General features: G+C 39.5%; 1 protein-coding gene across 2 annotated transcripts in view; it reads right to left on the bottom strand.

Annotated features, from left to right (window-relative positions):
* Positions 1–19,173, bottom strand: part of LOC119410172 (A disintegrin and metalloproteinase with thrombospondin motifs 16) — a 104,902-nt gene that overhangs the window by 41,477 nt on the left and 44,252 nt on the right. For both annotated transcript variants that reach the window (XM_037677084.1, XM_037677083.1), the window contains 10 exons: positions 17,703–17,808; positions 17,299–17,436; positions 10,582–10,735; positions 7,755–7,850; positions 4,334–4,482; positions 2,371–2,543; positions 2,118–2,248; positions 1,748–1,871; positions 1,057–1,301; positions 850–976 (listed from right to left, as the gene is read on the bottom strand). In XM_037677084.1, coding sequence (XP_037533012.1) covers positions 850–976; positions 1,057–1,301; positions 1,748–1,871; positions 2,118–2,248; positions 2,371–2,543; positions 4,334–4,482; positions 7,755–7,850; positions 10,582–10,735; positions 17,299–17,436; positions 17,703–17,808 — 1,443 coding nt within the window. The remainder of the gene's footprint in view (positions 1–849; positions 977–1,056; positions 1,302–1,747; positions 1,872–2,117; positions 2,249–2,370; positions 2,544–4,333; positions 4,483–7,754; positions 7,851–10,581; positions 10,736–17,298; positions 17,437–17,702; positions 17,809–19,173) is intronic.

Here is a 19,173-nt window from a genome sequence, read left to right as displayed (position 1 = left end):
TCAGTGGTTGTTGTTGTTGTTTGCGATCCGTCCTCTGGTTCATGACAACTCTGGCAGTGTAAAGTGATACAATAATTTATTATAAGGTCAGTGTTTGGTCTCGGGCATGGTCCATCTTCACCGTCTTCCTTCAAACTGGATCAGCTAGTCAGTCATGCTCTTTAATAAAGACCCTCCTATCCTCACACCTCCCAATCCATCATGGCCTCCAATCAGGATGCAAAAAAAAGATGAAGGTGGTTAGAGAGGACTGCAACCTACAGGGTCACACAGGGGAAACCCTACACTGGGGGCTTTGTTCACAATTATTAAGTCAACAAAGAAGATGGGCACATGTACACTCATTGGCATACCACAGATGCAAAGACAAGTGTGCATGAGAAACGAGATGTTATTCAGCATACACACCTTTGTCCTTTAACCTCTGACCACAAATTACCTGCCCTGTCAATTACAGCTGACTTTGAATTCACGTGAGTGTATTTGTGTGCAATACCAGGTCTCAGAGATGACGTGAGCCACCAAACTCAGTGATGCATGAGTGTGCATGCTGGCTGTGACTAATAGAGGGTCTTTGTTAAAACAATAGGAGGTCCTCTCCTCTCATGTCCCCTCAGTAATGATGGAGACACTGTCCTCTTTATTTAACCTGCAGCTAGAAGTCGTATTACAGGTCAGCATGGCCAGACTGAGTTTAAGTGTTTGTCTCCGTAGCTGCACACCATCCCCTCGATCTTCTGTCTCACCCATTTTTGGATTTAGGTGATCCTTTTCTTTATTTTTCACATACATTGTAATATGTTTTCAAAACTGCATATGTCTTCACAAAGAGAAATATTTCTTCCATACCTCCGGCGCAGGTTGCTGAACACTGAGAGCGTATAATGGCCCATGTGTAGTTGGGTTTAATCTTCTCAACTGTTTTTGTCAGAGTGTATTCCCATCGCACGCCTGGATTCCAGCCCTGCAACAGTATCTGAAAATATAAGCAAATAATCTGTTAAAGAAGTAAACTATCAATGATCAAAAGAAAACTTGTGCTATCTGATTGCTTACTTCTACTACAAGTGTTTGATTTGTAGGGCCGGCTGACATGAGGCTCTCTGGTCTGTTGTACGGCCTCTTATACTCAAACATTGTTCCAGCAATTGGGTGTCGGCCTGGCCAATCCACCGTCCACAGACCATTCAGGTAGTAGTGTCTCTGGGTGTCCCTGAGAGCCAGGTAGGAGCTTGAAGTATTCAGTTCTGTCACACGGATGCTCCGAGCTCCTGCTGGAATGGTTACCACCATGTAGTACTCTATGAAACCAAAAAAAAAAACTTTTTAGAACAATCGCTTGAACTTTCATTAAAAAATAAATAAATACAGCCACTAGGGAACAAAAGCCAGATCAGACGGAGGGTGGCAACTCTAGATGTGGGGACAAGTTCAAGTTATAGTGTTCACAACAAGCATTGATGGAGAGACAGAGGGTATTTCCAATTCTTCCTTTTCATTTCGTGATGGAGGACAAAAAGACGTGCGTCTAAGCCATAAACCGTTTTTGTCTTGAACTTTTTTTATTCTAAGCCATATGAACAAATCCGTGGCTTTTACAGTAGTCACAATGTTATTTCTCCCCTTAATTATGTTTGATGTTTGTTTTGTTAAAGTAAAATTCTTGCAAAGTTGTTTGATGTATTTTCATGTAATAATGTATTTTTATGGCATCACTGTCAATTTTAATTTGTAAGAAATGACTTACGGTTAGTGAAAGGCTGCTTTATGTATTGTCCTTTGTAAATCTTGCAGGTGGAATTGTCTCCTTTACACACCCCACAAGCGTCAGGGACAGTCGGGGAGCCCAAAACCCGATCACAGCCCACTTTCTGTGGAAGGAAGGCATTGTTACATTAAATAACAGAGAAGGCATGCACACAAACTGCAACGTTACATGACGGCTGACAGTTTAAATGAAAAGCTACATGTGCTGTGGAGGTGGTGACAGGTCAATGGCTGAACTTTGTGGAAGTGAAAGGAGTGTCCCAGTAACATGTAACTGGTGCACACGAGCCTTCAATCTTAAACTCACTCCTCAAAGAAGTCAAAACCAAGTCTCTAAAGGTAAAAGTTACCTCACACAGACCATCAATACAGACGTTGGAGGTGTCTTTGGAACAAAGTGTCCCGTCTTTAACTTTGCTGGCCAGGGCAAAGAAGAAATCATAACCTTCAGCAAAACAGTAAAGCTTGCAAACATCTTGATCTAAAAGAAAAATAAAAGCTTATTAAAATGAGAAAAGATGCAACTGTTTTCTATAATACATATATGCAAGTAAGAGTTTGTATCGGTTGAATATATTAGAAAATGAAGGGGCTCACTCGCACCGTCTACTCTGGTGTACGGCCTCCAGGTGTAGTACCATCCTCTGAACGGTTTGCTGTTGTATTCAGCACACTGCTGCGCTCTGTAATCAGCCGAGTTGGGAGGACAGGCCTCGGTGTTACACAGCTTGTATGACCTCGACGAGCCGTCACAGAACTTCCCACCATTTGCAGGTCTGCAGAGACAGATGAAAACTTTTAGCTAGTAACTAAATGTTGCATAGTTTACCTCCTGTATTTTATCCATTTTCTTGGTAATCATTTGTTTGAATGATATGAAATGAATTTAAAAAAGAATGGTTTATTTGTGTGTTGATAATGCAGATTATAATAGCTTGCAAAATGTTGATATAATAATAATAAATAAAAAAAACATTAAGGCGAACTGGATGTGAAGCAACATTCAAATAGGAATTTAAAAAAGCACTTAAGATTTTATTGTTCTGTCAAGACTGGACCATGAGTATTCTCTGTGTGTGTCTTTGTCTAGGTTACTATCACAGGTGTATATCCTTGGGCTACCTTTCCAAAAAGAAAAAAAAGGACAAAAAAACTCATTTCCATGATACAATTACAACTTTTATCAGCCTTAAAATCACATTGCCTCTTATCTCTCTCTTAATCTCAAATTTGATCCTGCTCTATCTCCACATTTCATCTTTTATTTGTTAATGTCTTCCTGGACAACTCACCTCACTCACCCTGTCTCAGTTACCTGTCCGACTCTTGTTTCCTATCTTCAACCATATGTCCTCTCCTCCATCTATTCCTCATCATCATTCTTTGTCTCACCTCTTGCCAGGATCACAGCATGATAAAGAAGAGGTCCTGGTATTTTAGACGGGAGCCACTGACTGACTGATGCTGCTATTAACTCTGACACTGATGGATGGCAAGGGACTAATAAGTACTTCAACAACATACCTTTATTTTAATGACATCCTAATAAAGTATTGCTCCTCCACTGCATATATGCATTAAGCAAATCTATTTCACCAGAAAAAAACAAATAAACCGCTCATTTGAAAATGTCTTTTCATCTATGTGCCAAGAGTTCAGAGGGTTTCAGCTCATTTTTGTCTCTTAAGTTGAAAAGATAAGGCCAACTTTAGATATTAAAACAGCCTGACTTAAGTATTTATATTTATGACATTATACTGTGAAAACAAAATTAATTTTGTTGAACCTGGCAAAAAGGCATTTTCCTACTCTGCTCCTGCAACCTGGAACACCTTGCAACAGGCATCAAAACCGTCCACCTTAATTTTTAAGGGATCTGAAACATTTGATAAAGTCAATAGAAGCATCAACGAAACTATGTTCTTGTTTTTATTTTTTTACCTTGTTTTATGGCACCTTGATTTATTATTTTATAACACAACTTTGATTTCAGTTGTGACAATTAAATCACTGAGGCTCTATCCTCTCTGTCAGACTTCCTAGCCAATTTACAATTCAGTGAAGTCCTCCTCGCCAGAGATTTCAGTGTTGATTGGAGAATACAGAGCCAACTCTGTGATAAATTCAATTAAAGTTGCTTGTCACTTAATCTGACCCAAATCATTGACATCCCCACCGTTTAGTGATTTAATACAGGGATTTTAATTGCATTTTTAATGTAGTTTATTGTTGTCTGTACTTTATATGTTGTCTGTCTAAAACAGGTCTCTCTTGTAAAAGAGTCCTCGTGACTCATTGAGACTAACCTGTATAAATAAAGGTTGAATGAATGAATGGATTTCCAAGTGATAATGATTTATTTATTCCATTATCTCAAGAGAACAAGGATTCTTTTTGAGATTCTGAGTCAATTTGAATGTTATTTTGACTGATATGTGTTTGTTTTTTGTGACATGCACGCACGCAGTCACGCACCCACGAACAAACTTCGGTTTAATCTATTTCTGTTTCTTTATTAAACGATGAACTGTGTCTTCACCAGGACCACAGCTATGGATTTGTTTACCTGGGGTTGTTGCACTGTCTCTCTCGATAGGTGACACCGCTCTCACAGCTTCGAGAGCAGGCAGACCACGAGGACCATGAGGACCAGAGACCGTGCTGAGGCCTGGGGCCCTCGTCGCCCTGCTTCACACAATGACCCCTGCGACACCACTGAAGAAAAGACACAAAGAAGTAATACATTTGTGAAGGAAGGAGACAAAAAGATGGATGTCTAAGCTAACAGCATGTCAGGCCACAGATTATTTAGTTTTTATTGTTTTGGTGAAATCAGATCATGGAGGAGTTAGAAAACCTGTGTCAAACATTAACATCTTGGTTAAAACAGGTTTTGGTTGTTTTAAACCAATGAAAAAAGTAAAAAAAAAAACTTTGAAAGGGGTTGATATAATTAGACTTTTTATAGTGCAAATAAAACTTAAAAGCAGAATACCTGCCTTTAATACAGTATTTCACGCATTAAACTTTTAGCTCATTTGTTTTAAAACCAAATCTCAGTTTTAGATCCAGCTTCACATTTTAATATTAAGTAAATATTTTTTTACAGCTTTTGCAGAAACCCTTTAAAGATTTTCTAGAATGTTCAGCATCATAACTTCTTTTTGCACCAAACTCAGCCTCAAACTGTGCCAACTGTATCTTAATGCAATGACCTTAAAACTCCTCAGTAATGAAATGTTCAGTAAGGCAGCTGGGCAAGGCAAAATAAGGATTCGATGTCAAATTACTTGAGTAAAGTTTCTTTGTGTGCTGCATGCGATCATCCACCAATGGGAAAGAACGTGTCACGGAAATGGGATTTTTTAAATGCAGTACAACACTCAAAAAGACCAAATTTACAACCAACTAAGAAATCACAAGTTCCTAATTTAGCAGTACTTTACCACACACATGCACGCAAACACACACACCACAGAGAAACACACCTCCAAATATTCTCAGAGGATTAGAACAGCTGATTTCCTTTCTGGGTTTTCCCCTCCTGCTGAGTGCCACAGATTCCTCTCTAAGCCTCTAATGTTTGTTTTTGACTAATTAATTTAACCATACAATTATTTAGCTCAAGAAGTGGTGGATTGTCAGGGTCTTGGGGGGAGAATCATCTTAAAAGAGAAACAAAGCACGAATAAAGACCACAAGTTATATATTTTTGGCTCTAACCCTAGTGACAAACTTTATCCAAATCATCAACAAACCAGCTGCTCCTTCGGGTGAACACAGGGGATAAGAGAGCGTTACGTCTACCAGAGACAGGGACTTCATTCACACTGCATATGAACTCCAACATACACTAAAGCTGCTCTTAAATCAGAGCGTGCATGTACGTTTATAAGTTCATCTCAGAAAACAAGGATGGTGTCACCAAGTTCAAGCCTTTTGTTTGCAAATGGCAACACTCAGTGGTATTATTTACACCAAATAACTTAAAGGCTCAATAAATTTAGCTTTTATTACAGTATCGATTCAGACTGTCTATGGTATAAAATACTGCCACTCTTTGTCTCGTGTAATTTACTGACTCGGAGCTCTGTGGAGTCCTTTTGGAGAAGGAATGCGCTTGTCTCCGTATGAGACGTTGCGTTTTACAAGCTTCACCCTCAGCTGAACGCTACACAGTTCATTATGTTTCAGCAGAGCACGAACAAAAGGAAAACTCATGCCTCCAAAGAAAAATCGACTCTTCATTTAGTCGTTTAATACCGAGTGGAGAAGTTTAAAACCGCCACTTTTATGGCTCTTGTTTGATTGGTGCTGCACGGATGGAAGACAGTTTCCCACTAAAACCACTGGACAAAGATTGTGAGAAGATCTTGTTTGGTGACTTTTATTAGAGGATGTCTTTAGTAAAATGTTGCCATGAAACAGTGGACTAACAACTGTAACTAAACAAGTCCTGTTTTGATAAAAACAAAGCATTCTCAGGATCAATTTAGCTCCTTTAGCTCTAGTTTGATCTTTAATAAACACGTCTCTCTTGTAAATGAGTCCTCGAGGCTCAATGAGACAAACCTGTATAAATGAAGATTGAATGAAATTCACTTCTAAAAGTGTAGTTCAATCTTTTGACGTGGGTGTTTGCTGTTATGCTGTAAATAATTGTTATTTTACTAGGAATGGGAAGTGATCTTCAAATATCGTGACAAGCCGAGCAGATTTTTTAAATGATGCATTTTCTGAGAAAACAACTTGGAGCATTCATGTATCTGTGGCACTGGAGTTTATTTTGAAAGGATTCTAAATTAGAAACTATTGTCACGGGTGAGCTCCGCTTTACTGACAGAACATTTGAATCCCGCTCCATGTGGACCAGTGAAAATGACAGAAAGTAAAGATTCCTGGTTTGCAGAATTAGCAGTAGAACACGTCTCTTTAGTTAGAGGAGATTTAAATTGTGAAGTGGTTTGAGAATTCAAAGAAAAATATAGTATTTATAAAGCTGAAGAATGTTTTTGGTAAAAATGCACATCCATATACCTTACCTGTTTCAGAAAGCTCTTTGAACAGCTTCAGTTCTGACATGACTGACAAGCTAATGGCTAGTCTGATCAGAACCAGGACCATATTGAACTGCTGTGATCCTAAAACAAGTCCAGACCGAAACATGTCATTGTCCTTCATGTAATGCTACTTTGCAATACACAGTTATCCTGGCAGAAAAATAAGATGCTTCAATGGAAGTGCTACATCTAGCTGCTGCTGCTGCTGCTGGTATTTGAACTCACAAATAACCATGAAACTATATTTAAATAACTCTGTATTGTAAGATTTAGAGTGTAAAGCTTTCTAAAGTAGACTCCTCAGATTGAAGAAGTCCTTCGGATGAAGGACGAAATGTCTCAAACAAAAAAGAGAAACTGTCCAGATGACGTGTCTGAACATTGTTGGATTTGTACCTGGATTATTGAGCATGAAACTTTGGTGTTTCTAAAATAGTTTGCATCAAAAGCAGTAAAAGTTCTGAGACTGAAGATTTTGTTAAAAAAAGAAGAAGTCCACATAGTTCTTGGATCCACTCCGACTAGCCGTTAGCTCATCATTCCTGTCAGAATTAAATTTGAATGAAAGAATCATGTAGATGTGCATGAATAAATTCTCTCCAGGTGTCGGTTCTTGAATCATTTGTTTAAATGCGTTTAACTCACATCACAAACATATCTGTGGCAGGTAAGATATTAACGATACATAACTCTTCCACACAACCACACAAAAGCCATGAGATGATAGTGTTTTGTTCCCCCCCCCCAAAAAAAAACACTAAATACTATATATACTGCATTTTCTCATGTTAAACAAAAAGTGTGTGAGTAAAGTAAAAAATAAACTAAAATGCTTCCTGTTTAAGTTATGCCATGCAGGTGAAATAAAAGCTTGAGCATGTAACAGAGATCCCCTCATGTGATCCAAACACAGTTGTGTTTATTCACCATGCTGGGACCGCAGGACGAGCCCTCAGCAGCCGGCATGAACTTGGTCTCACATTTCCTCCCAAAACGGTGGCACCACAGAGCCTTGCAGATATCCTGGAACAACATGAGAGGAACGGAATAATCAGGATCCTCCTCACAGCAGCTGGAAACAAAGCTCACAACTGGAAGAACATTTAATTAAAAACACAGTTAGTTTGCCTCCTGGGAGCTGTGAAAACCCGCTGATGAAAGCTCGATGAAACGGAGATTGTCTGAAGAATGATCGTTTGGCAAGCTGTCCCTGAGCAGCCGCCGCATATCTCCCAAATATTTACGCTTCTGTAACTAGGATGACAACCAAGAAAAACGACCAAACTCGTTTACATTTATTGCTTCGGTTGAAGAGTGACAAAACCTCTGCAGCCTGCCTGTTTAGTTTTTGCTCTCACCTACTTGGTGAAACATCTTCAGGCTTGAAAAAAATGACTAAACGACCCCCGAACACAAAAGTAACCAGGTTCAGTGGTGTTACCGAGCTCACGTGATGCCACGGCTGGGCTTCTCGGTGTTGTTTCAGAGCTTCTCGTCGGAGCACCGGGTGTTTTCCTGCTCACACTGTTGAGAAACACAGCCTGCTGCTTCTGAACATGTCCACTCTGTTTTCATCTCAATGACTTTATCAGATTTTGACAACACAGTGCAGACGCTGACAAGCACCTCGGCCTCAGCTCGCTGCTGCCCAAAGCCAACATGGAATTCATCCCGAAGCTTGTTTGTCCAGCTGCTTTGCTTCCTCAGATCTTTTCTAACAGTAAAACTGCCTGACAGGGTTTGTGATGGAGGCGGTGGAGGCACAGAGATGGGGATAAATGATGGACAGAGTGTGATGGAACATGAACACATGATTTGCCTCAGCTTGAGGACAACTCGTCCAGACCAAACTGCTCACACCGTGCGGAGTATCATCTGTCTTCTCCTGGGCTAAATAATTTTCATAAGGCTGCCCCAAAAACCCTCTTGAAATATGAACAATGAGCTTCACAGCTGAGCCTGGTCTTTGTCAGGTTTTCCTTTTTCCTGCTTTGGGATCTTTCAGCCCAGTGCACCTTGTTGCCTCCAAAGTCCACAGACTTTTCTCTTGCTGGAAATAAACACAAATATTTAACTTCAGGTGCCTCTGATTGTTTTTCTCATATTATTTTGGACTAATTATAAATTGATTATTACAATATGTTTGCTAAATTTTGCTATAGTTCTGCCCCCTCTTATCTCACTGATCTGCTACAACAACAGTGTAACAAATCTTGCCTGACACCCTTCTCTGGTGAAGGTTGGTGCCTTCTTCGAGTTTCAGGTGGATGAATCTGAACTGGACTCCAGAAAGTCCCACAGTCAGCAATCTAATATACAGTACAATTATACTGGCATTTAATTTCAAAACAAAGTAAAAATAAATATGTATGTATAATTTTTTCTTCTTCTTTTGGCTGCTTCCATTCTCAGGGGTCGCCACAGTGAACTAACTCGCATGAAGACTTGGCAGTTGTTTTAACGCCGGATGCCCCTCCTGACACAACCACAGGCCACTGAGCTACCACAGCCCTCTGTGTGGAGCAGAGAGCTGCTATCTAGGGTGCCCAGGGGAGCAGATGGGGTAAGGGCCTTGCTCAAGGGTCCAGAGTGGGGTAAATGAAGGTGGAGACAGGTGTGGGTGTTTCATCTTTCTCACCCACATTTTGACATTGTTGGTTCAGGGCAGGGGCCTGCAACCTGCGGCTCTGGGGGCACATGCAGCTTTTTGTTCCCTCTGACTCTTTCAAGCTTTGACCAAAACTAACACAAAACTGGATTTTATTGGTTGTTATACAAACAAAAATAAAGCTGGTTTTAGCAGTTTTGTTTTGTCAGTTTTTCGGTCATTTCCTTTGCATATATGCCATTACTAGAACTAATACAAGCTGTAATCTACTCATTTTAACTTCATGCTTTATTTCTGTAGCCTACTTAATTATTTTTTTTGCACAATTAAAAACATTCATAGGTTTGCTTTTAAAAAAAAAAAAAACTGTAAAAACATTTTTTTCTTCTTTAAAAGAATCTGGTCATTTATTTTGCTTGAAATAATAAAAATATCAATATATGTTAAAATCATTGGATCTTTTTAGCTTTGTAATGTGTGGTCCCTACTGGTCTCAAAAAAACCCTCGAGCAAACCTAAAGCGGTCCACGGGCCGCCAGCTGACAACCACAGTTGTAGCAGGTTGTTGCAGCTCTGGACATGTTTAATTTAGTGAACGAAAGCACAAAAAATGTCTCTTTTGATCGTAAAGGTTGAAGACCCCTGATCCAGGGAGTTGAACCGGCAACTTTACAATCACAGGCCCACTTTCTGTAACCTCTGCGCCACCACTCCCACAAAGTGCACATGGAATTTAAACAGTTATAGGACAGGAGGAGAGCAACAAGACAAGATTCCCACTGGAAAGATTCCAGCATATATTTAGTCATCTGTCCCACAAGGACAGCATTATAACTCTTACTGTTTGTTTTGTGCATGTGTGTGTGTGTGTGTGTGTGTGTGTGTGTGTGTGTGTGTGTGTTAGAGACATAGAGCCAAAATATATGAGTGCACATCATGAGGACATGTAACTCTAACCCACTTCTCTCTTCCTCCCTTTCTTCTTTCATCCGTTTTTCCTCTACCTCATTTATCCCATCCCACTCGCTGCTTCTCTGCTTTGCCAATAAAACCATTCAGTTTTTTAAAACAATCCAGCGCTCGAGTGTTTACTAACAAAACTTATTGACGAACTACAGAGTTCACTTGACTCAAAATCCTTCTTACCTTCTTAAAATCAAGCGTGCAGAGTTTGGCCTTCTCCCCAAACTGCCATTTGCACTGCGTGTCTGCGTCGTACAGCTCGCCGGGCAGCTTCTCCGGATACCGATACTCTTTTACCGCTTTGGGTTCATCTGATAGACACAGGGCCTGAGCGGTGCTGGGGGGGCAGAGGATGGGATGGAATAGAAGCAGCAAAGCAGAAGAAGATTTGGAGAGTTTAGAAGAAAATTAAGAATACAGGCATCTGCAAAAGTCATTGATAAATTGTCAAATAAAATACAAAGAACAAAGCAGAGCATGGATATGATGGTATTATGAACAAAAATGTTTTCTCTGATATGAACTGTGCTTCATATTCAATGAACAGACAAGTGATGGTTGCTTGTTCCATCCTGTGGTGTTGCTGGTATATAAAAGTTTCACTGCTGGGCACAAAAATTCCACCAAAGCGAGCATCCACATGTCCCAGCTGACACTAGGGGCAACCTGGAAGTGTTGCCACGGTAACATAACAAGTTGCCATACACAAAATCTTAAGAGTGACGGCTTTCATGCATCAGACACTCGATTATGATCAACATTAAAAAAACTGTGCCCATAGCGCTCTTCTTCTGACACAAGCAGGGGGTTTCCTCTGCTAACCGATATCAAGGGTTTCTTTAGAGAGATGGTTTACAGTTTAAACTTTGCATTCAGGGGAATATAAACCAAATATATGGTGGAAAGATCTCAAAAAGGCTAAACATGATGGAATGGTTCCTGATTGCTTTAACAGAATGTGTATGTGTGAGAGCATTTATAGGCCCGTTGTGTCTACAGAGAACAATAACTGCTCTGCAAGTTTAAATTTCTGATATTCTACTCAATTCACATCGAAAGAATCCTGAAATATAGATTGTGTACATGGTGTCATTAAAGTATACACATCTGTGGTCGTGTAAGTAAAGACAGTCACTCAACTAATGTGGCAACATTAAAGCCTATTAACCAAACGCATTCTGTTTTATTCCATGACATCTCTGAACCTTTTCATATTTACTGAAAAAGGCTCAAGACAAAATGTTTTCCACAAATTAGAGACTACAGCTACATGACACACGTTTCTCATTAGCTGGAGATAAAAGATGAGGGGGAAATGTAAAAAGGATCCATTGTTGTTTTGGATTCCCCAGAGATCATCTGACTCATCTCTGCCATACTGAAATTACTGGATTTATTCTTTACACCATTGTCTCTTGGTGCATGGGACACAATGGCAGCAGTCTGTGGTGTGGAACATGAAACTCAAAGGTCTTGACCGCAGATCACCACTGCAACTCTTGATTAGACAGAAACTGGACTTCCTTTCTGTCAGGATAAAGGCTTACCATGGCTGAGTGTATGGAGATAAATTTGTCTCAAAGTATCATACAACATGACTTGTATGCATTAAACAAGATTCATAAATACATAAACTGTTTTTTCAAATGTACACATTTCAAACTGTACAGATCAGAGTATACTAAGCACTCAAATTGTCATACACCACGTGCACAAATCTGCTGCAAACAGCTCAGTCTGTACGAGCGCATAGATCAGCTGTGAATGTGGCTTTTGAGACTTTCTCAGATTCACCAAGGTAATGCTGCATTAGGGCTGAAACGATTCCTCGAATCATTCGAGGACCTCGATTACAAAACATTCTCGAGGCAAATTTATCTGCCTCGAAGCTTCGTTAAACTATTCAGAGCACTGTGGTCTAGCCGGAAGGTTTTTGTGTTACACACGCTAGCGCTTCCGCAAATGCGTATGTGCTAAGTTTGTAGCAATGGAGGGAACGGAAACTGCGTAGAAGAAGAGCCCCGAAAACAACAAAAAACTGTCATGTTTGGGAACATGTTAGGCTAAACAGAAAAGACAACACAGCTCAATGCATCCACCGCAAAGCAGAACTGAAGTAACCACAACAGTGCGTCATCGATGTTGCAGCGTCTGAAGAGAAAACATCTGCTGCAGCATCAAACTCGTCCACAGCTGTAACAGGTATCATGTTCTCTCTTTGCAAAATACGTTCACCTAAATGTGTGATCATCTGTCATGTTATAGATGTAAAATGAGGCTTATTTTTGCTAACGTTAAATCTACTGACTAATCATAGTGACTACCTGGTGGGGTCTGTACATGGTGTGAGGGGGAAAAAAAAAACTGCAGGACTTGATGCACGTTTGTTAAAGATAAAAGCAGCAACAGACTGATGATATGAGCTGAAACACATTTATTTATTGCTGTACTTCCATCCTGACTTAAATGACATATTTAGGGTGAATATTTCAAGTGTAAATGTATTTAAACAAGTTAGTAGGATTTTTTTTCTTCTTGCTACTGCTGTTTATGATTGAAAACTGGGATTAATCTGCATTTATTACTACTGTGATATTTGTTTATAGCTAAACAATCAAGACTAAATAATAATACAGTCTGCAGAGCTCAATGTACAAACTCAAACTTTACATTATCTATCTTACTCAGTTTCTAACATAAATATTCCATTCAGTTTTCCAATCCATAAAAATTTATAGCATTTAGATTTTTATGTGATGGTTAAAAATAATTCAGTGACAGAGTTTTAATTAAATCATCCTCAACATTTTAACATTTTAAATATGATCCTCACAGACATGCAGCTGCTGTCCGTGGTGGAAGATGAAGGATCCAGAAGATCATCTCCACCTTCAATCCAAATGATGTGCTTCCTTCCAGATCCTACTTTGTAAATTCAATTCAGTTTTCCAATCCATAAAAATTATTTTACAGCATTTAGGGTTTTAAGTGATGTTTAAAAATAATTCAATTTAAGCAATATAATATTTGAAAAAGAGGAATTAAATGGGTTGTTTATTTAATGTTTTTTTCGTGTATTTGTACCACTCATAAAATGAGTATGGTAGTTACTGCAGAACCTGACAAATTTTGTTTTCGATTACCTGATTAATCGTCAATTGGAGTCAATTTGAATAAAACTACATACATTAATAAAACCTTGCACAGCTAACTCGCCTATAAAAATAATCAGTGGTTGTAACCCAGTCAATACAGAGCTGTAATCTGGTGTGGTAGTAGTAGAGGGTCATTTCCAACACATACTTCAAGCAATAACAGATTAACTTCTAGAATTGACCAAAATGTTGACACTCTGTCAGTTTTCAAGATGAGATCCCAGTGTAAAAGTTGTCAATAAAAACAGAGGGTGAAATGCAAAAATTCAAGGAAGGTTAGTTTATAATTACAAACATTTTTAAGCAGAGGTGCAATGTGCCATGTGAAAAAGGACAATTTGTGGAAGCTGTTGTGATTAATTACTCTGAAAGTATAAACGTGCGGTTTATAACTTCAGAAGTTACAAATTGGAAGTTGTGGATAATTTAAGGTTTTGTGTTTATAAATTGCTTTAGAAGGTTGCCTCTATATATATATATATACACATACTACATATTTATATTATTACTATTATTAGTGAATGTAGCTTTAACTCTTTGATCATGATGCAATGAATGACATTTGTTGATCCCTCCTTGATATGAAGAACTCAATAACACAATAAAAAAAGATCCAACTAACATGAGTGCAGCTACAGCGTGCGCTCTCAGGACAATATTACATGCAGTGTCCCCACAGTGCGGACTGAACTTGGCAAAAGGGACTTCTCCTACTCCGCTCCTGTTTCCTGGAATATCTTGCAAAACGATCTGAAGCTCTCGACCTTGACCTCTCTAAGTGGCTTTAAGAATCTGTTGGACTCCTGGCAAGAACCAATGCAGACATGTTCTTGTTTTTAGTTCTCTACATTCGCCTTATAATCTTGCTGTTTTTGCAACTTTTTTGCCAACTTATTTTAATTTGTAAAAAAAAATAATTATAATAAATTATGTATGCCTCCTTTATGATTGTCTATTGTTGTCATTGTTGTCATCATTCTTTGTTGAAATCAGGTCTCTCTAGTAAATGAGTCCTCGAGGCTCAATGGGATTAGCCTGTCTAAATAAAACTTGAATGAAAAAAAAATCTGACAACATTTTATCATCATCATTTTATTTATTGCAAACTGAACCATTGGTCAGTCTCTCCACCATCACAGACATCTACAACTCCAGATGCAGGAAGAGGGCCGCCTGCATCATGAAGGACCCCGCTCACCCAGCACACACTTTTGGCCCCGCTCCCCTCAGGAAGGAGGTTGTGGAGCATTAAGTGTAGAACCACTAGACTGAGGAACAGCTTCTACCCTGAGGCTGTTAGACTCATGAATCTCTAACCAGAATAATCACAATGAAAAAAAAACCCACTGTAATGCCACTCGACTGTTCATATGTGCAGCTCATTATCCATGCTGCTGATCTCATGCTGCTGATTTATTTCATGCTGCTGTGTTCATTTGTACTCACCTGCTCACACAGACTCATGTTTATACTGCTGTTGTACAGCATATTGTTTTTGTACTATTAGTGCTTAGAGTATTCTTAGTTTGTTGTATTTTTTAGTTAATATCTTAGATCTTATTACAGTTTTTCTTTTACATTTTATTGTTGGATGAAACTGGGACCCTGTGTACACAATTTTGTTCCACCACATGTACTACAAGTGGTGCAAATGACAATAAAGAAACATTGACTTTGACCTTAAGAGTTTAAAAACTGTCTATCTGCTGCACAAAGGTAAACAAACAAAATGGCATCATAAAGAGCTAAAACTTCTAATACATTAAATGCAGCATTATTGTAAGTAAACTGTTTAAACTAAGCCTAACGTATTTAATTGATTTTATTTTAGATGAAACAAAGTCTAAAATAAAGAACCTAATCAGACATGCAGCACCAGAGCAGACCTCTCTGACACAGCTGGCTGAGGGAACAAGTTTTAGTCTGATTCAATGCTGCTCTCCAAGCACATCAAAGAAACATTTAGCAGTCTCAGTTAACTCAGCAAGACACATTTAACACAGATTATCCATGTATCATAGCATTCCGTTGATTGCAACTAGGAAAATATTCTGCAGTTCAGTAAATCTTCCAAAAGAAGATCTTAGACACTGAACTGTGCTGTGATCCTCTCCTTGCGGCCTTCAGAGGTGACGGGAGTCTAATATAAGGCTGACAGGCCTAACAAGGCTGAGGTCATCGCTGCTCTAATAACCCAGTGAGGAAATATACGTTCTGTCTCCACCACTCTGAGATGGGAAACCTGACAGTTCAGTTAACACACTGGTAAATTTAGTGGAGGGCACCGACTTTGAGCTATCTAGTTTCAAACACACACACAAACACACACACTCACACACAGACCCACAAGCAGACTTATGGACGCTGCAGCCGTGATGGCTGTTTTCTCACTTGACCAAGCAGACTGGTTGGTTGGAAATGCAGTCACCGCACAAACACACAAACTATTTTTCCTCCTGAAAACTTCCACTGCCACGTAGCTTGGCACACCATAAATATTCTTCCTGTAAAACAGAACTCAAAGGCAAAAACCTGCACCACATATCAAAGTGGTCAGTATTCTAGCTCCATTGTGTTTTTCAGTGTGTGTCACACAAACAGGCAATTATTTGCACAACAGTTCTTCAAATAACACTTTTTAGATGACAGCTTCACCTAAAATATCCAACACATTTATTCATAACGCATGCGTAATAACAGAAAAACACAACGTGGATGCTTTGAACACAATGCATCTTAAATGTGTTCATTACCAGTTTGATAAAATCACTATTTGAAAGTGATGCAAGGTTTTATGTTTCCTGCTTCAGCTCATATAAATTGAATTCTAGAATTGCGCCGCTCAAGGTGGCTGCATGTTGGAGCAGCTCTGTTTCTTTCATTCTGAGATTTTGCTTTTGGAAACTTTAATTCCTGGTTTTCTGGATGTAAATCACATTTTTTTGGATGATTGTTTCCTCTGGTATCAGAAGCTGTGCAGCCGGAAGGATTTTTACTGAAACTTTTTAAGTTTTGGACATTTGTTATGATGCATAACCATGGCAACAAGGCTGTTTTCTACAACAACAGCAGCTGATTAACATCTCAAAAGCTCAAATAATATCTCAACTATGGCCCCAACTCTCAAATGAGTTGAAAAGGATGTTATGTAGACGCATTCTCATCTACCTGCCAGCTGTGCTCAAGTGTCTGACCACTGAGATCCTGGAACTAGCAGGAAACACGGCTCACGACAGCGGAAGGACAGGATCGTCCCTCAGCACCTACAATTGGCTGTCCGCAGCTATGAGGAGCTCGGCAGACTGCTGGGAGGACTGGCCATCGCTCTGGGAAGAGTTCTGCCCGGCATTCAGGCGGTCCTACAGTCCAGGGGAACCGAGAGGTCAGCCGAGTCTGGGTGGACGGATCGGACGGCATCTGCAGCCAGTTTCTTAGAATCCACTGTGGGATGGACCTTTACAAGAGATCCTTCCTGCCTACAGCCATCAGCATCTATAACATCTCTTAATGAAATGAGGATAATGAGTTATAACAACAAAATAATTTCCCTTTGGGATTAATAAAGTATTTTTGAATTGAATTGAATTGAATATAGACTGCAAAGACGAGCTCAACAACACAGTCAACTGTCATATAGTATTTACCTGTATGTGGCTTCTGTGTTTCAAGGGAAGCTACCTGTAAAGGTTGGTAACGACTATTTCTTAAATCAATGAGTTGGTCACAACTAAAAATCGTAACTTACTTGAGAAAGCGGCTGAGATATTGGCGACTGCAAGGAGACCAGGAGAAGATGCCGTTGTGTCCGGCTAAGGTGGGAGACATGATGTTGCCCTCGGACTTTTTGCAAACGTTGCCCTCACCATCATGAACCATTCCAAAACTGGAGAAAAAAATAGGTGTGCAAAACATTTTCTTATTCTGACAGTTTTTTTTCTCCAAATATTGCTTTTTTTATGCAACAGAAGACGTGTTACCAGAAAGTTGTTTTCACCATGAGAAAAGCCAAAACAGTGCATTCCTTTGAGCAAGAACCTCGTCACACTTAGCAAGTATTTTAAAAATACGTCCATTTTCCATTGTTGTTTTAGCTAATATGATGAACATGTTGCATAGTTGATCCGTTTATTGAGGTGATAGAAACCTTACTTGTGTCCAGATTCATGGGCGATGGTGAATGCCAGACCCAGGCCAGTGTCTTCATTGACGGTGCAGCTTCGGTACCTGCTGCACATCCCACTAATTGGCGCAAAGCCTGCAAAACACATATTATTTTACAGGTTCTGCATAGACAGTCCAAAGTGCACCATAAAAATAAAAGCAGCTGAAAAGTCGTGACTCTCAGCATAAAAGATTAACAGTTCTTTAAAATCAAAACAAAGTCTCTAAAATCAAAATCAGAAAGTTAACAAGCTGTCTGTGGCTGCATGGATACTTTGGAAGCATTGCATGAAAAAAACTCCATTCTGTATGTTGAAACAGACCTTTTACTTTACATAAAAACTATATTTTAGTATTCAGAGTCCTCCTGTGCTCCTATGACACCCCCCCCCCCCACACACACACACAAACAAACACACAAATATTCACAGGCTGTTAATCAGAAGGGAGAAAATGTATGGGGCCCCCGTTTAACGTTCTTGTCCCAGTGTCTCATGGAGAACTTGTGTTTTACTTAATTTATGACCCAAAGTTGTGAACTTTAGAGTTCAAACCTCCCCTGAAGAAATGTCCCTTTGTAAATAAATAATGTGAGTAATGATGCTAAACATAGCTGAGCAGACTGACTATGAGAACTACCATGTCGTCATTTTTCTGTACCAGCAGAGAGGTGGGTCACATATTATATATTAATTTTGAAATATGGGTGAAAACATTAAGGGATAGGGCTGTAATGGTAATGCAAATAAACTGGGTTATTGAATGACTAGTTGGGCTAATGGCTGTATTGTCTTGCATCTTTGAGAATTAGTCAACCATACGTTTTTGATTGCAAATGGTCACACACAAAAACATACATTTGCACACCTTTGAACTGGACCTTAATAGCAATGATTTAGGTAATGTTAGCCTTCACACTTTCAGGTCCAAACTTGTGTCACTTGAGGGTACTGAGGGTATATCCTTTGTCGCACCAAACCTCTGCTTATCTTCTGTCACTACATCCATGATCCTTCCCTGGGGTCTTCTTCTTTTCTTTGTCACTAGTCGCTCTATGTTTCAATATAGTTTGTCCAACATGTTCTAATCTATCCACTAACCCTCTTTTGCACATGTCCAAACCAGCTCAGCTTTGTCTGTGTAACTTTGTCACCAAACCCTTACCCTGAGCTGTCCCTCTGACATACATACTCCTTCAAGCCCATCAGACCCAAAGAAAATCATCATCTTCAGCTCTGCCTCCTCATGTCTCTGTGTTAGTGCCACACTCTACATAAACATCAAAGCAGGTTGCATCACCATTTTGTAAGCCTTTCTTTTAACACTTGCAGCTCTCTTTCAGTCTCAGACCCCTGACAATGGTACCCATCCTCTCCATCCTGCCTGCACTCCCTTCTTCTCCTCTACTCTCCAAGCATCCATCCATCCATCCATCCATCCATCCATCCATCCATCCATC

Source organism: Nematolebias whitei, chromosome 5, assembly GCF_014905685.2.
Source record: "Nematolebias whitei isolate Nwh7 chromosome 5, NemWhi1, whole genome shotgun sequence".
In the NCBI taxonomy this organism is placed as follows: domain Eukaryota; kingdom Metazoa; phylum Chordata; class Actinopteri; order Cyprinodontiformes; family Rivulidae; genus Nematolebias; species Nematolebias whitei.
The sequence above is the reverse complement of the archived record's forward strand: the minus strand, read 5'-3'. Positions and strand labels throughout refer to the sequence as shown.